Source organism: Somniosus microcephalus, chromosome 6, assembly GCF_052327205.1.
Source record: "Somniosus microcephalus isolate GS21.2 chromosome 6, FLI_Smic_1.0, whole genome shotgun sequence".
Lineage (NCBI taxonomy): Eukaryota > Metazoa > Chordata > Chondrichthyes > Squaliformes > Somniosidae > Somniosus > Somniosus microcephalus.
Genome location: NC_140992.1, coordinates 120,311,877 through 120,334,678, shown reverse-complemented (window position 1 = coordinate 120,334,678; position 22,802 = coordinate 120,311,877). Strand labels below are relative to the sequence as shown.

General features: G+C 47.0%; 1 protein-coding gene across 1 annotated transcript in view; it reads right to left on the bottom strand.

The window, feature by feature from the left end:
- The window catches only part of LOC147116046 (uncharacterized), a 487,956-nt gene extending 465,478 nt beyond the window's left edge, over positions 1–22,478 (bottom strand). The window contains exons 1-2 of the mRNA XM_085990760.1: positions 22,274–22,478; positions 15,420–15,602 (exon numbers count right to left, since the gene is read on the bottom strand). Coding sequence (XP_085846886.1) covers positions 15,420–15,602; positions 22,274–22,374 — 284 coding nt within the window. The 5' untranslated portion in view covers positions 22,375–22,478. The remainder of the gene's footprint in view (positions 1–15,419; positions 15,603–22,273) is intronic.
- Between the last annotated feature and the right edge of the window lie 324 nt (positions 22,479–22,802).

Here is a 22,802-nt window from a genome sequence, read left to right as displayed (position 1 = left end):
AAAAAGCTGTAGAAGCTACATCATTACATAAATTTAAAACAGAAATAGACAGTTTCCTAGATGAAAAGGGAATAAAGGGTTATGGGGAACGGGCAGGAATTTGGACATGAGCCTAGGTTCGGATCGGTCATGGCCCTGTGGGTAGCGGAGCGGGCCCAGGGGCCATGTAGCCTGATCCTGCTCCTATTTCGTGTGTCTAATTCTGTTAGATTCAGGAGATGGTTCAGTGATAGTAGATTGGCGGTTAGGATCAGATCAGCCATGATCTTATTGAATGGCGGAGCAGGCTCAAGGGGCCGATTGGCCTACTCCTGCTCCTATTTCTTATGTTCTTATGTTCTTATGGCAGTCAATCCAGATCGACTACATCGGGCCCCTGCCCACCGCCCAGGGAGGCTACAAATACTGCCTCGTCCTGGTGGATGTGTTATCCAAGTGGGTAGAAGCCTTCTCCTGTAGAACAGCCACAGCACTGGGCACTGCAAGGATCTTGGTACGGGAGGTGTTCTCGCGGTGGAGACTACCCCAGTTTGTGGAGTCCGACCAGTGTCGTGTATGTACTTTGCAGAAGGAACTATATTCTGCAGTCCCTGTATACTGCAGTACCAGTAGTGACCACCCCTGTATATAAGCCTGTGTAGTAACTTTGCATCGTTAGTTCCAGTTTGTCTCCACTCAGTAAAGACCTGTTATAACCAACTCCTGCAGTCCATGTCTCAATTACACACGGACATAATACTGGTGACGAGCAGATCCGAACTTACCTGCAGTCTGCACCACCTCATGGGGATCCATCCCTGAAGCGAAGTTGTCAGAAGTCGAGGCCAGAAGGAAGAAAAAAAAGAAAATGAAACAATCAGAAGAAACGGGCGTCGACCGTGGGCAACCGCCTCTGATTCATCGACATGAAAGATTTGCAGGAGAGGCTGTCGAGAGCGGGGCTTGGTTATCCTGTCGATGGTGTTCCAGCTAATCGGGCTGGTGGCAGGTAGTACACTGATCCTTCCTGGGCTGCGGCGGGCTAGAGCTCGATCGGGTGGCTTTTCAACGGGGCCAAGCAGCGTTGTCGGGAAGAGGAGAGAGAGAGAGGGTGGAGCACACAGGGCGCGGCCGGTGGTACGAAGCCGGGCAGCGTACAGACCCGAGAAGAGGGAGGAAAGTGTCCCGCAGGGTTGCTCCGACGGCGGGGAAATAAAAGAAATTAGAAACGCAGAAAGCCGCGAGGAGCTGCAGTTTGCCACGGGAACCGCGGAGAGCAGTGTTAGCAGCAGCGTGGGGGGAAGTGCTCGAAGACCATAGGGCGTCGCCATCAAGGCATAAAATGCCAGCAACAGCGCTAGCAGCAGCGGAGGAGACGGAAAGCGCGGGAGGCGCCATTTTGTTAAATCGGGGAAGAAGGCAAAGCGCGGGAGGCGCCATCTTAGATTTCCAAGATGCCGAAGACTGGCAATATCACTGCCTTCGATAATGCAACAGAAGACTGGACCACGTATGTGGAAAGAGTCAAAGTATATTTCGAGGCAAACAAAATAGCCGAGGAGAAAAAGGCATCGGTACTACTAAACTTAATGGGCGCAAGAACGTACGGCCTATTGCGGAACCTGATTACTCCAGCCAAACCAATGGCGAAGAGTTTTAATGAAATTGTTGATATCCTACAGGAACACCTAAATCCTACACCACTGCTGATAGCAGAAAGATTTAAATTCCATAGGAGAAATCAGCATAAAGATGAGAGCAATGCTGATTACATTACGGAACTACGCAAGCTATCAAAGCACTGCCAGTTCGGAGCAGGACTGACAGATACCCTATGGGACAAATTTGTCTGTGGACTCCTGAGTGAAGGAACCCAGAAGAGGTTACTCTCAGAGAAAGAGCTGACGCTAGATAAGGCTTTCAGCGTGGCAGTATCGTACGAAGCAGCAGCAAGGGGAGCTGTGGAAATACAGCAAAAGCCACAGGAATACGGCACCCACGAAATGACACGGGGATTTGAAAAATGTTATCGCTGCGGCAGAACAACCCATGACCAGAAGGACTGCTGGTCCAAGGACAAAATATGCAGGCAATGCGGAAAGATGGGACACATTGCACGAGTTTGCAGGTCCAGGAAGAAGACTAACGACAACAAAAAAGCTACTAAGGAACAGTACAGGAAAGTACAAAAGATGACAGACAGTAGTTCCGAAGATCAGAAGAGCGATAGTGAATCCGGGAACAAGAGACTAAGCTGTCTCAAACTTCACAACATAATCGCAAAAGAGGATCACCGAACCATTTGGGTCACCCTCATGATAGCAGGGTCCCAAGTCAAAATGGAATTGGATACAGGATCAGCCCTGACCATCATGAATCGACGAGACTACGAGCGGCTATTCTCACACATACCCTTGAAAGACACATCCATTGTCTTGAAGACGTATACGGGGCAGAAAGTATACCCCAGAGGGAAAATAAGTGTGCCTGTCGAATACAACGGCAAGGAAATACAGAAATTGTATCTGTACATACTGCAAGATGGTGGATCACCGTTATTGGGACGTGAATGGATCAGAAAGATAAGTTTAGACTGGCACTCCATTCAGGCACTGACGGTGGCTGGTAAAAAGGATGACGACGTCACACCTGGACGATTGTCAAAAATCTTAGCTAACGCCAAAGAGGTATTTCAACAAGAACTGGGAACTCTTAAAGGCGTAACCGCCTCAATAAAAATAGAAGAGATTGCAATTCCCAAGTTTTTCAAAGCAAGACCGGTACCATATGCAATTCGCCCATCCGTCGAGGCAGAGCTGGAGAATCTGGAGAATGCAGGCATGTTATCTAAGGTAGACTGGAGCGAGTAGGTGACACCCATCATTCCTGTCATGAAGAAAACGTTAAACAATAAGTCTGAGGAGCCAAGGAAGGTTTGCATCTGTGGGGACTTCAAGGTGACGGTGAACCCAGTCCTTCACACAGTACAATATCCTCTTCCAAGGAGAGAAGATACCTTCGCCTCACTATCTGAAGGGAAGCGTTTTACAAAAATTGACCGAGCACAAGCATATTTGCAGATGGAGGTTGAAGAATCCTCTCAGAAGTATCTCATGATAAACACTCACAAAGGTCTTTACCAGTATAATTGACTGGTATTCGGAGTAGCATCAGCTCCGGCGATATGGCAAAGAGCGATGGAACAAGTGCTGCAAGGGATTCCGGGGACTCAGTGTTACTTGGACGACATCCTAGTGACAGGTGAAGGTGACAGTGAACACCTTGCCAACCTAGAGCAGGTGCTCACTAGACTAAGAGAACATGGGCTATGAGCCAATCGCCCCAAGTGCAAATTTTTTAAGAAACAGATATCGTATTGTGGCCACGTGATTGATAAAGAGGGGTTACATAAGTCCCCTGACAAAATTGAAGCGATAGTTAAGGCTCCAGCGCCTGAAAATGTGTCGCAACTGAGGTCATTCCTCGGATTGATGAATTACTACCATAAGTTTTTGCCGAATTTGTCCACAATTCTGCACCCACTGAACGCCCTACTACAAATTGGAGTAGCATGGAAATGGAGCGATGAATGTAAGCAGGCCTTTCAGACGAGTAAAGACCTAATCACTTCAAGAGAAGTATTGGCTCACTACAACCCATCACTACCAATAAGACGGGCGTGTGATGCGTCTCCCTACGGCATTGGAGCAGTACTGTCACATAAATTCCTTGATGGCTCAGAGAGGCCGATAGCTTTTGCGTCACGCTTGTTAACTTCAGCCGAGCGTAACTACGCCCAGATTGACAGAGAGGCCCTCAGCCTGGTGTGGGGGGTGAAGAAGTTCAATCATTATCTGCACGGTCAGAAATTTACTCTACTAACTGATCATCAACCTCTTGTCTCCATTTTCAACCCTCAGAAGGGCGTCCCGATAATGACAGCATAATGGCTACAGAGGTGGTCCCTTTTCCTCGGGGCACACCAATATGACATCGAGTACAAAGGAACTAAACAGCATGGGAATGCTGATGGATTGTTGCGCCTACTGTTGCCGACGGTGGAAGAAGCACCTGCAGTGGATCCAGTGGAGATATTCCACTCGACCATAGTCGAATGTCTACCTGTGACAAATGCAAACATAGAAAAGGAAACACGAAATGACCCAACACTCTCCTGGGTCTATGATTTAACGGTGAAGGGATGGCCAGCACATGGCGAACCACTGTTGCCAGCATTCTCGCCGAGAAGAGAACAGCTGTCAGTGTGCAGAGGAACCTTGATGTGTGGATCCAGAGTAGTAATTCCACCCAAATTGAAGGATAGAGTGCTCAATGAGCTTCATGAGGGTCATCTGGGAGGGGTAAAAATGAAGAACTTAGCCAGAGCGTTTGTGTGGTGGCCGGGAATCGATAGAGAAATCGAAGAGATGACCAAGAGCTGTACAGGATGCCAGAAGGTCCAAAACACCCCACCACAAGCCCCTCTACATCCATGGGAGTGGCCCTCATCTCCATGGCAAAGGGTGCACATTGATTTTGCTGGTCCATTTATGGACTCGATGTTTTTAATTGCGGTGGATGCACATTCAAAGTGGCCAGAGGTAATAAAAATGTCCTCAACCACCACAGAAAAAACTATCACAGTCTTACGAACCATATTCGCCAGAAATGGGCTGCCTGAACAGATTTGCTCCGACAATGGACCACAGTTTGTGTCTGAAGAGTTCCGGAGGTTCTTAAAGAACAATGGTGTTAAGCATTACACATCCGCCCCATATCATCCAGCCACCAATGGATTGGCTGAGAGGTTCGTTCAAACATTCAAGAAGGCTATCAAGGCAATGTGTAATGAAGACACACCCCTACAACACAAGGTGGATAACTTCTTGTTTGCCTACCGGAATGCGACACATGCGGTTACCAACCAAACTCCAGCCATGATGTTCTTCAATCGAAGACTACGATGCCGCTTGGATTTGGTTAAGCCAAACATCAGAAGAGGTGTGGAGAACAGGCAGTTTCAGAATATGAATGAAAGGCCGACCAGGAGTTTTAAGATAGGTCAACCAGTTTTGGCCCGGGACTACCGCACAGAGAAATGGCAGCCAGGAACGATCTGTACACGGCAAGGACCTCTAATGTATACCGTGGACGTTGGAGAGAGCATTGTAAGATGCCATGCTGACCAGATTCTAGAGTCACTGGAAAACGTCAATTCCACACCATGATCCGATACACCTGGTGATGAAACCGAAGTACCAATTGCATCTACCTCAGAATCGGGAATATTGGAAGCAGACGAACCCAACAACGACGTTGATTCCGAATCAACTTTGCCAGAAGAACCTGATACCCCAAAGAGGCGTTATCCAGACAGAATCAGGAAGCCTCCTCAAAGACTGAACTTATAATTGCTTAACTTCAGCTAATGTATATGACAACTGTAATTGTAAATATGTATTTAATTATTAATCGAATGTTATGTACTGTTTAGCTAAAAGGGGAGGAATTGTAGTGTATGTACTTTGCAGAAGGAACTATATTCTGCAGCCCCTGTATTCTGCAGTACCAGTAGTGACCACCCCTGTATATAAGCCTGTGTAGTAACTTTGCATAGTTAGTTCCAGTTTGTCTCCACTCAGTAAAGACCTGTTATAACCAACTCCTGCAGTCCGTGTCTCAATTACACACGGACATAATAACCAGGGAAGCCACTTCACCGGCCAAGTCATGCAGAACACCCTTATGCTGCTCGGCATCAAGGGGAAGTGGCACGTAGCTCACAATCCACAGTCCTCAGGGATTGTGGAGCGCATGACCCACACTGTAAAAGAAAAACTGAGAAAAGAGACAGTGGACTCGCCCCAAAAATGGGCGGAGGTCCTGCCTCTAGTCCTCATGGGGATCCGGGCCAGCCAGTCCAAAAGTACAGGGTATTCCCCGTACGAGTTAATGACTGGCAGGGTTATGCGGAACCCCACCCATGTCCTAACCCCAGTTCTTACCGAAGGGCAGCTTCGGGAGGTAAATCGGGGTAAATTCGCCCGAACACTCCTCGAGCGCCTGAAGCAGATTTACGAGTAGGCAGCAGGTAGCATGGGGAAGCAGCACCGGAATAACCGGTTGCTGCTCGAGCCTAACAAAAGTCACCAATGGGAGATAGGGGACCAGGTAATGGTGAGGAACTACGCCCGAGTGGGGAGTTTAGAGCCATTGTACATGGGACCCTATAGCATAGTAGATAAAGCCAGCCCCATGGTGTATGCAGTGAAATTGCCCTGGCGCACAAAATGGTTCCATATCAACCAATGTAAGCTGTTTAAGCCGAAGGCGAAGAAGCAGGCAGCTGGGATCCAACCCGAGGTTAGAAATCCTCAGCCCGCAGCGGGTGCGCACACACAGGCTGCACACGCAGGCGCAGTCGCGTGCGTCAAGGGAGGAGTCCCCCAGCACCTTGTTCAGACCACTCCCCCCCTCCTTTGGGATTCCAAGGAGGAGGAGCCCGAGCCAGATGGCCCCGCCCCCGACCCAGGTTTTGAACCTGGAGGTGGATACCCTCAGCCACCGGCAGCCGGCGGTGGGAGATTACTGGTCCCCAGTTCAGGTTTGGGAGGGGAGGGACCCCAGGGAGAAGATCCCCAGCCAGCGAGGAATGCGGTCCGAGCAAAACGTCCGCTCACCAGGGTAGCTCCACCAGTAGCACTTCCTAGGAGGTCCCCTCGGACACCCCAGCCTAGGAAGGCATGGTCGCCGGCTCCCCAGTTTGAAAGGGCAACCTCCCGAGTTAAAGAGAAGTCGGAAGACAAAGGTCCCTAGCTAGCAGCTACAGACTGCAAGGGACCGGAAGTGCAGGTCAGTGCAGCCACGCTGCAGGGAGCAGCCTGCAACAGCCCAGGCAGGAATTAGGCTGGCCGCTCGGAGACGGGCGGCAGATGTATATAGTTTTAGTAGTTTAAGTTTATACTGTTAAGTTAGGCTATTTTAATTTAATTCTAAGTAAGGAACAGTTAGTTTTGATTTAAGTATGAAGCTGTCTCAGAGTATTGTCCATGTGAGTCGAGGTCGCGGGACCCGACCATACGTCACCCAAGCCAGCGAGTCTCCAGGGAACTTGGCTAGATGCCTTTATGTCTATTGCAGGAGATTTCGGAATGTACGGAGGCGTAATCCTGCTCGCCCTGCTCGGGCTGAGCATCGGTAGGAGAGGGGATGTCGAGGACCACCACATCTTCGGGTGCTCGGGGAACTTGGCGCCGGTGGCGGTCGACGGTAGCGGCGTACGGGAGGTGGAGGAGACAACCGCTTACTTCCACGAGGGGACGTGGCCGGGGTGGCTGGGATCCAATTAGTCCCAGTACTCCAGCCAGACCGGGTTCACCTACGGGGAGGCTTCCCTCCTGTGCCCCAGGATACGGATCATCACTCCCAGGATTAGCGTCACCGTGGGCAAAAGGATACGTTTAACATGCAAGGGACACGTTCCCCTGAATAGGTGGCTCAGGAAATTAAGTAAAGGCATGGGGAAGCCCAGAGTTGAGTGGGAACGGTTGGGGAACAACACTCATTGGACTATCACAGGGACCCATGGGGGGTTAAGTGTGTGCGGGGATAAATGGTGGGATCCGGATCAGGGGATCTATGTCTGTATGTGGGGATCAGAGAAGGCCTGCCCCACAGGTATTTCCATCATTTTCCACAGCCAGTGGCAAGATAACGGGAGGGGGATGGACTGGGAGTCTCGCCTGGATGCATGCGCGATCCCATCCTTCCCAATCTCAGTTAATGCCACTGAACTAGTGACCCGCCCCCGACAGCTCCTGCCCACGACTGCGACATCACGGACGATAGTAGACGGATGCCCCGCCACCACCAAGGGACCAGGGAACGGCTTGGTGCTAGTACCTACAGACCAGGTGCTGTATCAAGGGGTGCACTACGCGTTAGCCTCTGTGATTTTAAACCTCACCGAGGTAAACCTACCCGCGTGGTGCCCCACAGAGACCGCGCAGTTGTATCAAGCCCTCTTAAAAGATATGTTCCGTAAATTCTATGAGTTTGATTTTTCAGACGTTGACAGAACCAGACTATACACCCACGAGCTTTTGGGCGGGATTTGGAGACAAAGAAGGGGTGCTTTTAACGATGTTTTAACTGGTTTTAACACGGGGTCTTCTGTCATCAACAGCTTAGATGACATCGAGCTGCAGACCCAGATTAATGGTTTAAAAACGCAATTAAAGAAAATATTAAATCGATGAGAATGAGGTGGTGGGTTCCGAGTTGCATGAGGACCAGGCCATGACATTCCACTTATAGGAGATCATAGCGGAGCTGGAGGAACATGCCAAAACGGTTAATGCTCTCATTAGGGAGGACAGAAACGCTTCTGACCAAGCTGCGCAGAATGAAGTGTGCGTGCTGTATGGGGCATGGTTGCTGGGCGAGGGCCGCAGCAATCTGGAGGATTTAAAGCAAGGTTTAGTCCCCTCCTGGATCAGCAACAAACATCTCGCAGCCCTCCACCCTTTTGAGAATGCATTATGCCCGTGCCAGCTCCGGCTAGCTTCGGAGGCCTACCAGTCCCAGTGGACTGTGGGCGGTCCAACCACACCATCATGGGGATAGTTGTAAAAATGCCGGTCATGGGTGGGACGGCCCAACCCGCGCCGGTGTACAGGGTGGGGAACATTGGAGTCATTCAGGTGGGTGCACACATTCATTTTACAGTGGTCCCGCCCTACGTCATAAAGTGGGAGCATGCTATGACGGGCACTGACCTCTCGGGGAGCCGTAGCCGGGGAGCACACATAATCCTGTGTCCCCAGCACTTGAATGCCTATTCCAAACCACAGTGCGGGTTCAGGGCTGCTGGCGCAAAACCTATAAATTGCACCATGGAGGCAATGGCACAAGGCCATGTTCCCCCCCAGGTAGCATATATAGGAGGTGGGACATATTGTGTCACCACAGGAGCGCCTCACTACCAGTACGGACAGCATACCTGGTGTGCGGTGAGTGACAGCAGTTTCTGTTTCAAACCCGAGACAGAAGTTCAAGTGGCACAACTACGAATTGTCCCCATTCCTGAACCCTCCTCTGTTCACCTCACTGTGAAAGAGAATTTCACCCACCTGCAGAAATATGTTGTGCATTTCGGTTATCAGATTCCCCCTCTCCCAGAACACCTCATCAAATTGCTAAAAGCCGTTTTAGTGTCACAAAAACACTTCTATACCCTGGAACAGAAGACTGTCCAGATAGGGGCCGACATTTTAGATATTACGGCCCCACCCTGGTGGGACGTTTTTGAAAATATAGAGGTTCCACCCTGGATCCGTATGGCATCCCACATCCTGGTGGTGTGTCAGTTAGGGATAGTTCTCTACCTGGTGTGCATCCAGTGTAGGAGAAAGGGTCCCAGATTAGAGTTTAAAACTAAAAAGGTGTGGAAGGAACATTATGCCCGGGTGGAAGGAGAGACACCCGTTTGAGTTTTGCGTCGCATCACTTAAACGTGATGGTCGTTGTTTGTTATTTTTAATAAAGATTGTTTCTTCATTTCCTTGTGTTATTTTAATAAAGATTGTGACTGTTCGATACTACAGAATAAACATTTTGTCATGTACCAAGTGGTGCAGGGGTGTGGGACCCCTCCATGCTTGGATTGTTTGTAACGAACCGTATTTGCCATCTGTAGATGCCTGTAGTACACCGCGTTTTCTCTAAGTATGGGAAATGTGGGCTGAGGGATTATGGATAGGTAAGTACAGGGGAAGGTTATTTGTGGGGGGTCAGAAATTTTGCTCATCTTGGTTGGACACTTCAAGCAAGTTTCAGTATCCTAGGGGGGACTGAAGGATTCGAAAATTTCATACATCTCTCTCCCCGCCTCCCCCGAAGATTTATTTGGCTTTTAAAAGAAACCCTGGTCAGACTGAGTTTTAAAATCCAGGGCACAACAAAATGGCTGCGGTCAGACCTCGTGACCGAAAGCCTGTCAGTTTCAATTCGGACCCTGGTAAGCTAACAGCTTGTGCATTTCAATGTCTGCAGCAAGGAGATCACAAAACCAGACAAGGCTTTTGCATATGCATTGGGGACAAACCCAATTACAATCAGACCTACGCATAAAAGCCATCAAGGTGTTTGCTCAAACAATCAAAATAATCAGCGGGGCCATCGAGACTGGGCTGGCCCCCATCAAAGAACCTGTTGGACAAAGGAGAGCAGTTGCAGAACCGGCAGGAACCGATTACCGGCCATCCAAGTCGATGGGCCAAGATCGATATCTTTTGTTTAATTCCAGCCCGCTCAAATCAGACAAAAGAATGAGCTGATTGAGCGTAGAGATAAGGGCTACCGAGGGGGGTATAACTAGCCTCTCGAGAAGCCATTCGCTCTCTCTCGCCTTGCCTCCTGTGCCCTGCCTCGCCATCAACCAAAGAAGAAGACCATCGAAGGAGAGCCCGTCCAGAGAGGTAGGATACCCTGTCAGAGACGTTTTAATTACTGGGGCATCTCTACCTGGACGGTGAAGTCTGTGTTCCTTAAATGCCCTAGGAAATAGATTATCAGGCCCTGGGGATTTATCGGCCTTCAATCCCGTCAATTTCCCTAACACCATTTCCCTACAAATACTGATTTCTTTCAGTTCCTCCCTTTCATCAGACCCTATGTTCCCTGACATCTCTGGGAGGTTATTTGTGTCCTCCTTTGTGAAAACAGAACCAAAATATATATTTTATTGCTCTGCCATTTCTTTGTTCCCCATTATTAATTCCCCTGATTCTGACTGCAAGGGACCTATGCTTGACTGCAACAATCTTTTTCTCTTCTCATATCTATAGGAGCTTTTACAGTCAGTTTTTATGTTCCCTGAAAGCTTACTCTCATATTCTATTTTCCCCTTCTTAATTAATCCCTTTGTCCTCCTTTGTTGAATCCTAAACTGCTCCCAATCCTCTGGTTTACTGCTTTTTCTGGCCAATTTATATGTCCTCTCCTTGGATCTTATGCTATCCCTAATTTCCCTTGTTAGCACGGTTGAGTCACCTTTTTGTTTTATTTTTATGCCAAACTGGGATGAACAAATTCTGTAGTTCATCCATGTGGTCTTTGAATGTTTGCCATTGCCTATCCACCGTCAACACTTTGAGTGACATTCCCCAATCAATCCTACCCAACTCGCGCCTCATACCATCGTAGTTTCCTTTATTTAAATTCAGGACCCTAGTCTCTGAGTCAACTACTTCACTCTCCATCTTAATGAAGAATTCTATCATATTATGATCGCTCCGACCCAAGGGGCCTCGTACAACAAGATTGCTAATTAATCCTTTCTCATTACATAATACCCAGTCTAAGATGGCCTGATCTCTAGTTGGTTCCTCGACATATTGGTCCAGGAAACCATCCCATAAACACTCCAGGAATTCCTCCTCCACAGTATTGTTACTAATTTGGTTAGCCCAATCTATATGTAGATTAAAGTCACCCATGACGACTGCTGTGCCCTTATTGCATGCTTCTCTAATTTCCCTTTTAATGCCATCCCCAAACTCAGCATTACTGTTTGGAGGTCTATATACCACTCCCACTAACGTTTTCTGCCCCTTGGTATTTCTCAGTTCTACCCATACAGATTCCATATCATCAGAGCTAATATCCTTCCTTACAATTGTGTTAATCCCCTCTTTAACCAGCAATGCTACTTCACCTCTCTTTCCTTTTTGCCTATCTTTCCTAAATATTGAATACCCCTGGATGTTGAGTTCCCAGCCTTGGCCACCCTGGAGTCATGTTTCCGTAATCTCAGTGAAATCATATTCGTTTACCTCTATTTGAGCAGCTAATTCATCCACCTTATTACGAATGCTCCTCGCATTAAGACACAAAGCCTTCAGGCTTGTTTCTTGAACGCTCTTAGACCTATTAGAATTCTTATTTACTGTGGCCATGTTTGATTTAAACCGTTGATTTCTCTGACTGCCACTTTTGTTTTTCTCCTTCCTATCTTTTGCTTTTATCCTTGTTTCCCTTTCCTCTGTCTCCCTGCTCAGGTTCCCAACCCCCTGCCATTTTAGTTTAAACCCTCCCCCAGAGCACTAGCAAACACTCCCCCTAGGACATCGGTCCTGGCCCTGCTCAGTTGCAAACCATCCAGTTTGTACTGGTCCCACCTCCCCCAGCACCGGTTCCAATGTCCCAGGAATTTGAATCCCTCCTCCTTGCACCATTCCTCTAGCCACGTATTCATCTGAAATATCCTTCTATTTCTACTCAGACTAGCACACGGCACTGGTAGCAATCCTGAGATTACTACCTTTGAGGTCCTATTTTTTAATTTACCTCCTAACTCCCTATATTCAGCTTTTAGGACCTCATCCCGTTTTTTACCTATATCATTGGTACTTATATGCACCACGACAACTGGCTGTTCACCATCCCCTTCCAAAATGTTCTGCAGCCGCTCGGAGACATCCTTGACCCTTGCACCAGGGAGGCAACACACCATCCTGGAGTCTCGTTTGCGGCCGCAGAAATGCCTATCTATTCCACTTACAATAGAATCCCCTATTACTATAGCTCTACCCCTCTTTTTCCTCCCGTCCTGTGCCAGGAAGTTGGCTGCTGCTGCCTTCCTCTGATAAGCCATCCTCCTCAACAGTATTCAAAGTGGTATATCTGTTTGAGAGGGTGATGTCCACAGGGGACTCCTGCACTACCTGCCTACGCCTACTACTCTGCCTGTTGGTCACCCATTCCCTTTCTGTCTGTGCAACCTTTGCCTGTGGTGTGACCAACTGCTTAAACGTGATATCCACGATGTCCTCAGCATCGCGAATGGTCCAGTATGTATCCAATTGCAGCTCCAGTGCCGCAATGCAGTCTGCCAGTAGCTGCAGTTGGACACACTTCCTGCACACATGGTTGTCAGGGACACAGGAAGTGTCCCTGAGTTCCCACATAGCGCAGGAGGAGCATACCATGGGGCCGAGCTCTCCGGCCATGACTTACCCTTTAATTAATTCAAATTAAATTAAATCAAATCAATCCCACCAATTACACTACAGTTAAATATATCCAACTCCTTCTTGAATATATTTAATGAATTAGCCTCTACTGCCTTCTGTGGTAGAGAATTCCACAGGTTCACCACTCTCTGGGTGAAGAAATTCCTCCTCATTGCTGTCCTAAATGGCTTACCCCTTATTCTTAGACTGTGACCCCTGGTTCTGGACTCCCTGACCATCGGCAACATCCTTCCTGCATCTAGTCTGCCCAGTCCTGTCAGAATTTTATAAGTTTCAATGAGATCCCCTCTCATTCTTCTAAACTCCAGCGAGTATAAGCCCAATTGACCCAATCTCTCCTCATACGTCATTCCTGCCATCCCAGGTATCAGCCTGGTGAATCTTCGCTGCACTGCCTCCATGGCAAGAACATCCTTCCTCAGATAAGGCGACCAAAACTTCACAACTTAGAAGACAGATTGTCAGTATTTGATAGCTTTATAGAGCAGGGCGGGCTTAACAAGGCCAATCAGGGGAAAATAGTGTCTGTGCGTCGGACGTCGCTGGGGGCAGGACTCGAGCCTGGAAGGCAGCAGTCCCGCCCCCAACTCGTCTCAGCAGGCAAATTCCAGCCCTATGCCTCTATTCATAAAGCCAATATCGCATATGCTTTTTTAAACAACCTTCTCAACTTGTCCTGCCACCTTCAAAGATTTGTGTACATACACTCCCAGGCCTCTCTGTTCCTGCAGCCATCTAAGTTTAGTTTAGTTTATATTGCCTCCCCTTGTTCTTTCGACCAAAATATATCACTTCACACTTCTCTGCATTAATTTGCATCTGTCATGCGTCTGCCCATTTCACCAGTCTGTCTATGTCCTCCTGAAGTCTGTTGCTATTTGTCTCATTGCTAACTACATTTCCAAGTTTCATATCATCCGCAAACTTTGAAATTATACCCTGTATATCCAAGTCCAGGTCATTAATATATATCAAAAAGAGCAGTGGTCCCAATACCGACCCCTGGGGAACACCACTGTATACTTCCCTCCACTACTCTCTGCTTTCTGTCCCTTGGTCAATGTTGTATCCATGCTGCTGCTGTCCCTTTAACCCCTTTCATTTTGCTATCAAGCCTATTATGTGGTACTTTATTAAACGCCTTTTGAAAGTCCATATACCGCACTACCCCCATCAACCCTCTCTGCTACTTCATCAAAGAACTCAATCAAGTTAGTCAAATATGATTTGCCTTTAACAAATCCATGCTGACTTTCATTTATTAACACATACTTTTCTAAATGCCAATTAATTTTGTCCTAGATTATTGTTGCTAAAACTTTCCCCACCACCGACGTTAGGCTGACTGGCCTGTAGTTGCCGGGCTTATCTCTCTCCTTTCTCTCCTTTTTTAAACAGGGATGTAACATTTGCAATTCTTCAGTCCTCTGGAACCCCCCCTCCCCTCATATCCAAGGAGGAGTGCAAGATTGTGGCCAGAGCTTCCGCAATTTCCACCCTTTCTTCCCTCAGTAACCTAGGATGCATCCCATCTGGACAAGGTGACTTTTCTGCTTCGAGGACAGCCAACCTTTTAAGTATGTCCCCTTTATCTATTTTTGTCCTATCCAATATCACAGCTGCCTCCTCCTTTATTGCTACATTGGCAGCATCCTCTTCTCTAGTGAAGACAGATGCAAAATACTCATTGAGTACCTCAGCCATGCCCTCTGCCTCCACAAGAAGATCTCCTTTTTCATCCCTAATCCGTCCCACCCTTCGTTTGACTAACCTTTAACTATTTATATGTTTAGAAATGACTTTTGGGTTACCTTTTACGTTAGCCACTAATCTATTCTCATACTCTCTCTTTGCCCCTCTTATTCCCTTTTTCAGATCTCCTCTGTACTTTCTACATTCAGCTTGGTTCCCTACTGTATTATGAACCTTACAATTGTCAAAAGCCTCCTGTTTTTGTTTCAGTTTAACCTCTATATCTTTAGCCATCCAGGGAGCTCTAGCTTTGGATGCCCTTCCTTTCCCCCTCATAAGAATGGGCCTACTCTGTATCCAAACTATATCCTCTTTGAAGGCCTCCCATAATGAATCATAATGTCATTGTCATGTCTACCAGACACCCAACGGTCACGGAAGACCCCAAGCGTACCAGTGGACACCGCATGCCCTCTTTCCAGGGTCACCTGGGCACGGACAAGACTACGGAAGAGGGGCAGCACCAATCCTGGACCTCTGGATAACCATACATGCCAGGCTCAGAAGCAGACCCACAAGGAAATTTCCCCATTCCCTAAATCCTTACTTTGTGCTCCCTTTAACTTTAACATTATATACAATCAGCCAATGCTCAACATTTCCATCAGTATTAACTCATTCATGTGTAAACAGTCCCCACTGCTGTCTGCTCACCCTCTCTCGACTTCTTTCTTGGCTCGCTCCTTGTCTTCGTGTAATTCCTCTTTCTCATCTTCGAGGTGATCCCGCTGGCGTTGCAGGTCACCATTCACGGCTTTCAAGCGCTCCATGTCCAGCTGCAAGTTATCAATTTGCTGGTTCAGGGAATGCACCAGCTTCTCCAAGTTACCCTTTTCACTGAGGGGAAAAAAAGGACACTGGGTGGAAAAGAAGCTTTTAAATGGATCTTATCAATGTACTTATTGGACTGCATGTGATCCACAGCTGTCAACAGCAGAGAAGGGTTAGCAATGATATTTATGGTCAACTAGAATGGCACAGATTTTAATCGATTCATATATCTGAGGGGTGACATTATTGGGTGCTGTCAGTATTCTCAGAAAGCAACAATCAGGAAATATTGTTTTCTTAACAGCTAATGGTTTCCTAACCTTTAGTTTATAGATGGAAAATAATGGTCTGCAAGTGCATGGTTTCCTGATCTACTCTCTCTGGGAGTGCTGGGATTGTAATTTGGCTCATTTGACAGTGCTCTCATCTGTTGAGTCAGAAGGTGGTGGATTCAAGCCCTACTCTAGGACTACCGGCTATCGACCATAGAGCACATATACCAGAAACGCTGTTTACGGAGGTCACGGTCCATCATCAAAGACCCTACCCACCCCAGCCACAGTCTGTTCGCCCTCCTGCCATCTGGGAGACGCTACAGATGCATTCGCACCCATATGACCAGATTTAGGAACAGCTTCTTTCCCAGGGCTGTCATCCTACTGAACTCCACAAATAAACTCTAAAGCCTGCACATCTGCCAATGCACTTTATTATGGTTATGTTTATGTTAATGTATTACAAGCCAAATGCATGTTGAATGTTTAAATGTCTTAATCTAAATGTACACTCTCGGGAGCCGCAAGCCTACATTTCGTTGTACTGCACTTGTGCACTAACAATGACAATAAAAGTTGATTTGATTTGATTTGATTTGATTTGACCCGGGTTCGAATCCGGCCTCGGGCGACTGTCTGTGTGGAGTTTGCACATTCTCCCCGTGTTTGCGTGGGTTTTCTCCGGGTGCTCCGGTTTCCTCCCACAGTCCAAAGATGTGTGGGTTAGGTTGATTGGCTATGATAAATTGACCCTTAGTGTTAGGGGGATTAAATACGTGGGGTTACAGGGATAGGGTGGGATATGTGTTGGTGTAGGGGTTACGGGGATCGGGTGGGATATGTGTCGGTGCAGGCTCGATGGGCCGAAATGGCCTCTATCTGCACTGTGGGGTTTCTGTGATTCTGTGATTCTGTGATTTGATTTGAAGTACATAATCTATTCTAGTGTGAAGGTTTTTGTGGGTATAACGATCAGACACATTTGATCTACGATTTAATAACAGCTTTGACCTATCCACATGTTGTAACGAGCAGTTACTTCCTTTCTGAGCAGTGTGTGTCTATCTTTTCATTGAAAGATCTGCAAAGAAGACCAACTCAATTCAAAGAAACTCAACTGATGGGTTTATCTTTTTTTAAACTTTCAGAAACTGATTCAAAGCTGCTGTGTTAGTTGTTAGTGCTTGCTGCTGGTAATGATTCTACCAGTGAATAAGCTTGTTCGGTAGGTTAGTCTGTTACAAAAGTGTGGCACAACTGAAGTCAATCATCTTCTGAAGTGGTCATCGACCTGAAACGTTAACTCTGTTTCTCTCTCCACAGATGCTGCCTGACCTGCTGAGTATTTCCAGCATTTCCTGTTTATATGTTCTGAAGTGATGCGGGTATGTAGCAGAAGTCCCATATGTAATCTAGAAGCAACTAATGGGTCTCCTCGTCCATGACACGCAAATAACTCTGAGCACAAGGTTGCTTTTCACTTCATAGGAAGCACAAGTTTGCCAGTGAGAGGTCGTATATGTGTTTTCTTAAAGTAACCTGTTTTAAGCTAAGAAATGCAATACATGATAAGGACTCATAAACTATGGACAATTTTGTTGCACTTACTTATGAAAGGGAGGAGTGGTCCTTAAGCAAGGTTGGATCTTTACAGAACAGTTTAAAAAAAAATTTTTTAAGCCTTTGGATGGAATTGAGTCAAAACACAACAATCTTACTAGGTGTTCTTCTACCCACTCGGCTGCATTACCAAATCTACAAAGAGGCTTTGAGTTTCCAATTGGCAGAATTCCATGAAGCAAGTTTTTCTCCTGACCAATGCATGAGTATTCACATGAATACACTCTACGGTCTCAAAACTATTAGGAAACATGGCCTAGAAATTCAGTGGGCTTTGCGCCCAGTTAAGGCCCAAAGAGGGCCTTTGCGTCAGTAGAGGAGGTTGCGCTGATATTGAGCTCGGCGGTAATGGCGGCGGTAGCCGGTAGCGCTGCGCCGGCACCGATGACATCATCGGTGTGCGCAGTGCCCCGTTTCCGCCCCGATGCCAGCCCGACCCCCATATTCAGTTGCCGCCGCCTCCTCCGTGGCGGCCGCTACTAACATCCGGAGACCAGGGCCTTACTGCAGCCTTAGTGGGGCGCATAAAGGTGGAGGTGCGGCCGGCCGCTTTTTCGGCAGCCGCCTGCCCACACCTCCTTCCCCGGCCTCCTCCACCACCCCCCCCGCGGCATTGCCGGCTGCTTTCCGCGAGCCCGGCACTTCTCCGTGGTGCCGGGCTCATTTGCTGGCACAATCCAGCGGCGACCTCCCCGTTGCAGGCACCTCCACCTTAAGAGAAGGAGGAGGCCTGCAGTACCGCAGCCTGCCGCACCGCATCGGGTGGCGCAGCGGCACCTAGAGCGCTGAAATTCAGTTTCAGCGCCCCAAGCAGGGGCGGGCACACCCTGGAACAGCGCCCGGTTCCGACTTGGGGCGCAAAAACGGAATATCTCACGGGCGCAACTGGCTCCGCGTGCAGCGCTAACTTTTGGGCGCAAGCCAGCTGACGGGCCCAAACTGAATTTCTAGGCCCATGTTCCTTAATTTTATTTGGTTGTACAAAGTGGCATTCTCTGTTTAAACACATTTCCACTCATGTCTCTGGGCAGCAGGGAGGAAATGGACTCAAATTCATTTGGGTGTCAGCCGCAGCTCAGTAGATAGCGCTCTTGCCTCTGAGTCAGAAGGTTACGGATCCAGAGACTTGAGCACAAAAATCTAGGTTGACACTCCAGTGCTGTACTGAGGGAGTGCTGCACCGTCGGAGGTGCCGTCTTTCGGATGAAACGTTAAACCGAGGCGCTGTCTGCTCTCTCAGGTTGACGCAAAAGATCCCAAGGCACAATATTGAAGAAGAGCAAGGGAGTTACCCTCAATCAACATCATTAAAACAGATTATCTGGTCATTATCTCATTGCTGTTTGTGGGACCTTGCCGTGTGCAAATTGGCTGCCGCGTTTCCTACACTACAACAGTGACTACTCTTCGAAAAGTACTTCATTGGCTGTAAAGCGCTTTGGGGCCTCCTGAGGTTGCACACAGCGCTATATAAAAGCAAGGTCTTTCTTTACCATTTTATTTGTCTTATCAGAACCGGAGGTAGATTTGATTGGGATTTAATTAATGATCTCTGCCACTGACATCTCGTACTTTGGCACCATGGTGCAAGAGGCCATTCAAGTGCAGGGAGTGAAAGGGAATGTACTTGTGGCAAGGGACAGTATAGTCAGGGAGATAGATACTGTTCTCTGCAGCTGCAACCGAGAGTTCCGAAGGCTGTATTGCCTACCTGGTGCCAGGGTTAAAGACATCTGCTCACGGCTGGATCAGAACTTGGAGTGGGAAGGGGAGGATTCAGTTGTCATGGTTCACGTAGGAACCAACGACATAGGTAGAACTAGGAGTGAGGTTCTGCTGAGGGAGTTTGAGGAGCTAGGATCCAAATTAAAAAGCAGAAACTCAAAGATAATAAGCTCTGGATTGTTACCTGAGCCATGCGCATATTAGCATATGGACACACAGATTAGAGGTTTAAATGCGTGGCTCAAAGCATGGTGTGGGAGGAAGGGGTTTCAGTTCATGGGGCACTGTGCCGTTAGGATGGGCTCCACTTAAACTGGGCTGGGACCAGTGTCCTGGCGAACCAAATAACTAGGGCAGCAGGCAGGGCTTTAATTTAATAAGGGGGGTGGGTGGATTCATGAAAGAGTAAATTTAAAAGCAGCAAGAGAAATGTCAAGGCTTTAGAGCAGTGTATTGGAGTACTGGAGAAATTAATCAGACTGAAAGCCAATAAATCCCCTGGACCTGATGGCCTACATCCTAGGGTTTTGAAAGAGGTGGCTATAGAGATAGTAGAGGCATTGGCTGTCATCTTCCAAAATTCCATAGATTCTGGAATGGTGTATTTGGATTTCCAGAAGGCATTTGATAAGGTGCCACACAAGAGGTTATTAAGCAGAATTAGGGCTCATGGGATTGGGGTATTATACCAGCATGGATTGGGGATTGATTAACCGACAGAAAACAGAGAGTCGGAATAAACGGGTCATTTTTGGGTTGGCAGGCTGTAACTAGTGGGGTACCACAAGGAACAGTGCTTGGGCCTCAGCTATTCACAATTTATATCAATGATTTGGATGAGGGGACCAAATGCAATATATCCAAGTTTGCTGATGATACAAAGCTAGGTGGGAATGTAAGTTGTGAGGAGGATGCAAAGAGGCTTCAAGGGAATAGAGACAAGCTAAGTGAGTGGGCAAGAACATGGCAAATGGAATATAATGTGGAGAAATGTGAAGTTGTCCACTTTGGTAGGAAAAATAGAAAAGCAGTGTATTTTTTAAATGGTGAGAGATTGGGACATGTTGGTGTTCAGAGGGAACCTGGGTGCCCTTGTACACGAATCACTGAAAGTTAACCTACAGGTACAGCAAGCAATTAGGAAAGCAAATAGTATGTTCGGCTTCATTACAAGAGGATTTGAGTATAAGAGTAAAGACATCTTACTGCAATTCTATGAGGCCCTGGTGAGACCACACCTGGAGTATTGTGTACAGTTTTGGTCTCCTTACCTAAGGAAGGATATACTTTCCATAGGGGGAGTGCAACGAAGGTTCACCAGACTGATTCCTGGGACGGTGGGACTGTCCTATGAGGAGAGATTGATTAGACTAGGCCTATATTCTCTAGGGTTTATAAGAATGAGAAGTGATCTCATTGAAGCATACAAAATTCTTACAGGGCTTGATAGAATAGATTCAGGGAGGGTATTTCTCCTGGCTGGGGAGTCTAGAACCAGGGGTCACAGTCTCAGAATAAGGGGTCGGCCATTTAGGACTGAGATGAGGAGAAATTTCTTTACTCAAAGTGTGGTGAATCTTTGGAATTCTCTATCCCAGAGGGCTGTGGAGGCTCATTCATTGAGTATATTCAAGACAGATATCAATAGTTTTTTGGGTATTAAGAGAATCAAGGGGTATGGTGATAGTGCAGGAAAGTGGAGTTGAGGTAGAAGGTCAGCCATGATCTTATTGAATGGCGGAGCAGGCTTGAGGGGCTAAATAGCCTAGTCCTGCTCCTATTTCTTATGTTCTTGTGTTCTTCCTTGCAGGGTGACACAGCACAGTGTAGGCAGCAGGCAGCCATCTTGGAAAATAATAAAATTTCATTGACAGATATGGAGTGGAGACGAGGAAATACATCAAGAAAAATATATAACCTCCCGGATATTCCGATCCATATGGGTGTGTACTCGCTGTGTACCCACCCGTAGGGACATCGGAAATGCCGGTTTCAGGCATGCACAGTGCAGGGCTGAAAACCGGCATTTCCAATCTGTCAAGAATGCTCTTGACAGATCGGATGCCTGCCCTGGAGAAGGGCCTCTGCGGGTGGATAGTTCCGCTTTCTGGAGAACCTCTGCCCGCAGAAAACCCTTAGAAATCTTACGCCTGGTAAAAGCAGGCATAAGGCCTGTTTTTACCAGGATAAGAGTTGAAAAAAGTAAAAAAATGTTTTCAGTCATTTATCATTTAAAAATACTTTAAAAAAGGTAAGTTTATTTTAAGCCCCGTAAAAAACTTTAATTATTTTTTTCAAAAAATTAAATTTTTGTTTAAAATATTTAATTTATTGTAATTTCAACTAATTTTAAAAAGGTGATGGTTTTCTAAAAAATGTATTTAAAGTTTTACTATTTTTTTCATTGATCTCCATTCATATATTTGACAGGTCTATCTGTCAAGTGTATGAAGGGAGATTCCTTTCTTTGATTGGCTCCCCATGGCCCACGTGATTCCAGGGACGCTTGTGAACCGCCTGCGCCCCTGGGATATGTAGGCCCTGCGCACTTGGAGTTTGGAGAGGCCCAGCATCGGAACTATACGCACCTCGGGAGCCCTCAGGTAAGTGCGTAGATTTTTTCCAGATCGGAGGCCTTTGCACGCGGGAAGCCTCCGATCGGAAAATACGGACCAATATTGAGAGCAGTATGTGCTAGAAAGAGAGAGAAAGAATGAGCTCCGGGTAAGACAGATACCATCTCACTAGGGGGGCTTGTTACTAACAACAAACCCTTGGAATTTTCACCTTCTGTTTATTAGTAGAGTTGTGGTTTATTAGTGACACTCATTTTGGCTGAAGTCAAGTTCTGGACTCAGTTGTACTTGTCCCAGATTTTTCATTTGGTAGGAGTTCTGTACATATGTAATATCATTTTACAAAACACACCAAATGTCTTCACTTCACAAAGGGGTGGTGACACCAGGCAAAAGAAGGAACCTGGTTTCAGTTATTTCACTTTGATTACATCTTGAAAAAACAGAAACGTCTCTTTAACACTCAAAGGCACAGCCCTGAATTCATCTCTAACAAAGTCTGGCTCATCCTGCCTTTGCCAAATAGAAGGTCAACTCCCACCTTCCAATGATTTCCAGAGAGGATTGGTAGCGGGCAGCATCCCTCTTGGCGTTGTCCTTGGCTCGGCTTGAATCTTCAGCTTCGTCTTTCAGCTTTACCATCTTCTGCTCCAGTAGTCTCCGTTCACTCTCGCTGTCTCCCAACTGCTTCTTCAAAGAGCTGATTACATCCTGAATGGCTTCCAGTTTTCCACGAAACTCCTGAAAAAAATGGCCATGCTTTGCTCATTATGAACTGGCTCACTGGACTGGCTTTCATCATCCATAACCATTTACACCACATTAAACAATGGAATTAACTTCTAAAGTTTTTTACCATCAGGAATCCTTTTTAAAAGTCATGAAATTACAAGAAGGTATGATAAAAATTCACAAATTATTACCTTGATTAATTTTATTTGCTATTGTTACTGAGGCAGCCACTGAGCTTGACAACAAAAAGGAATTGTACTGACACCACCACAGGCCAGTATTCATGGGTGTAAAAGGCATAGTGAGCAGTGACAGGGCACTAAGCCCCATACAATGGG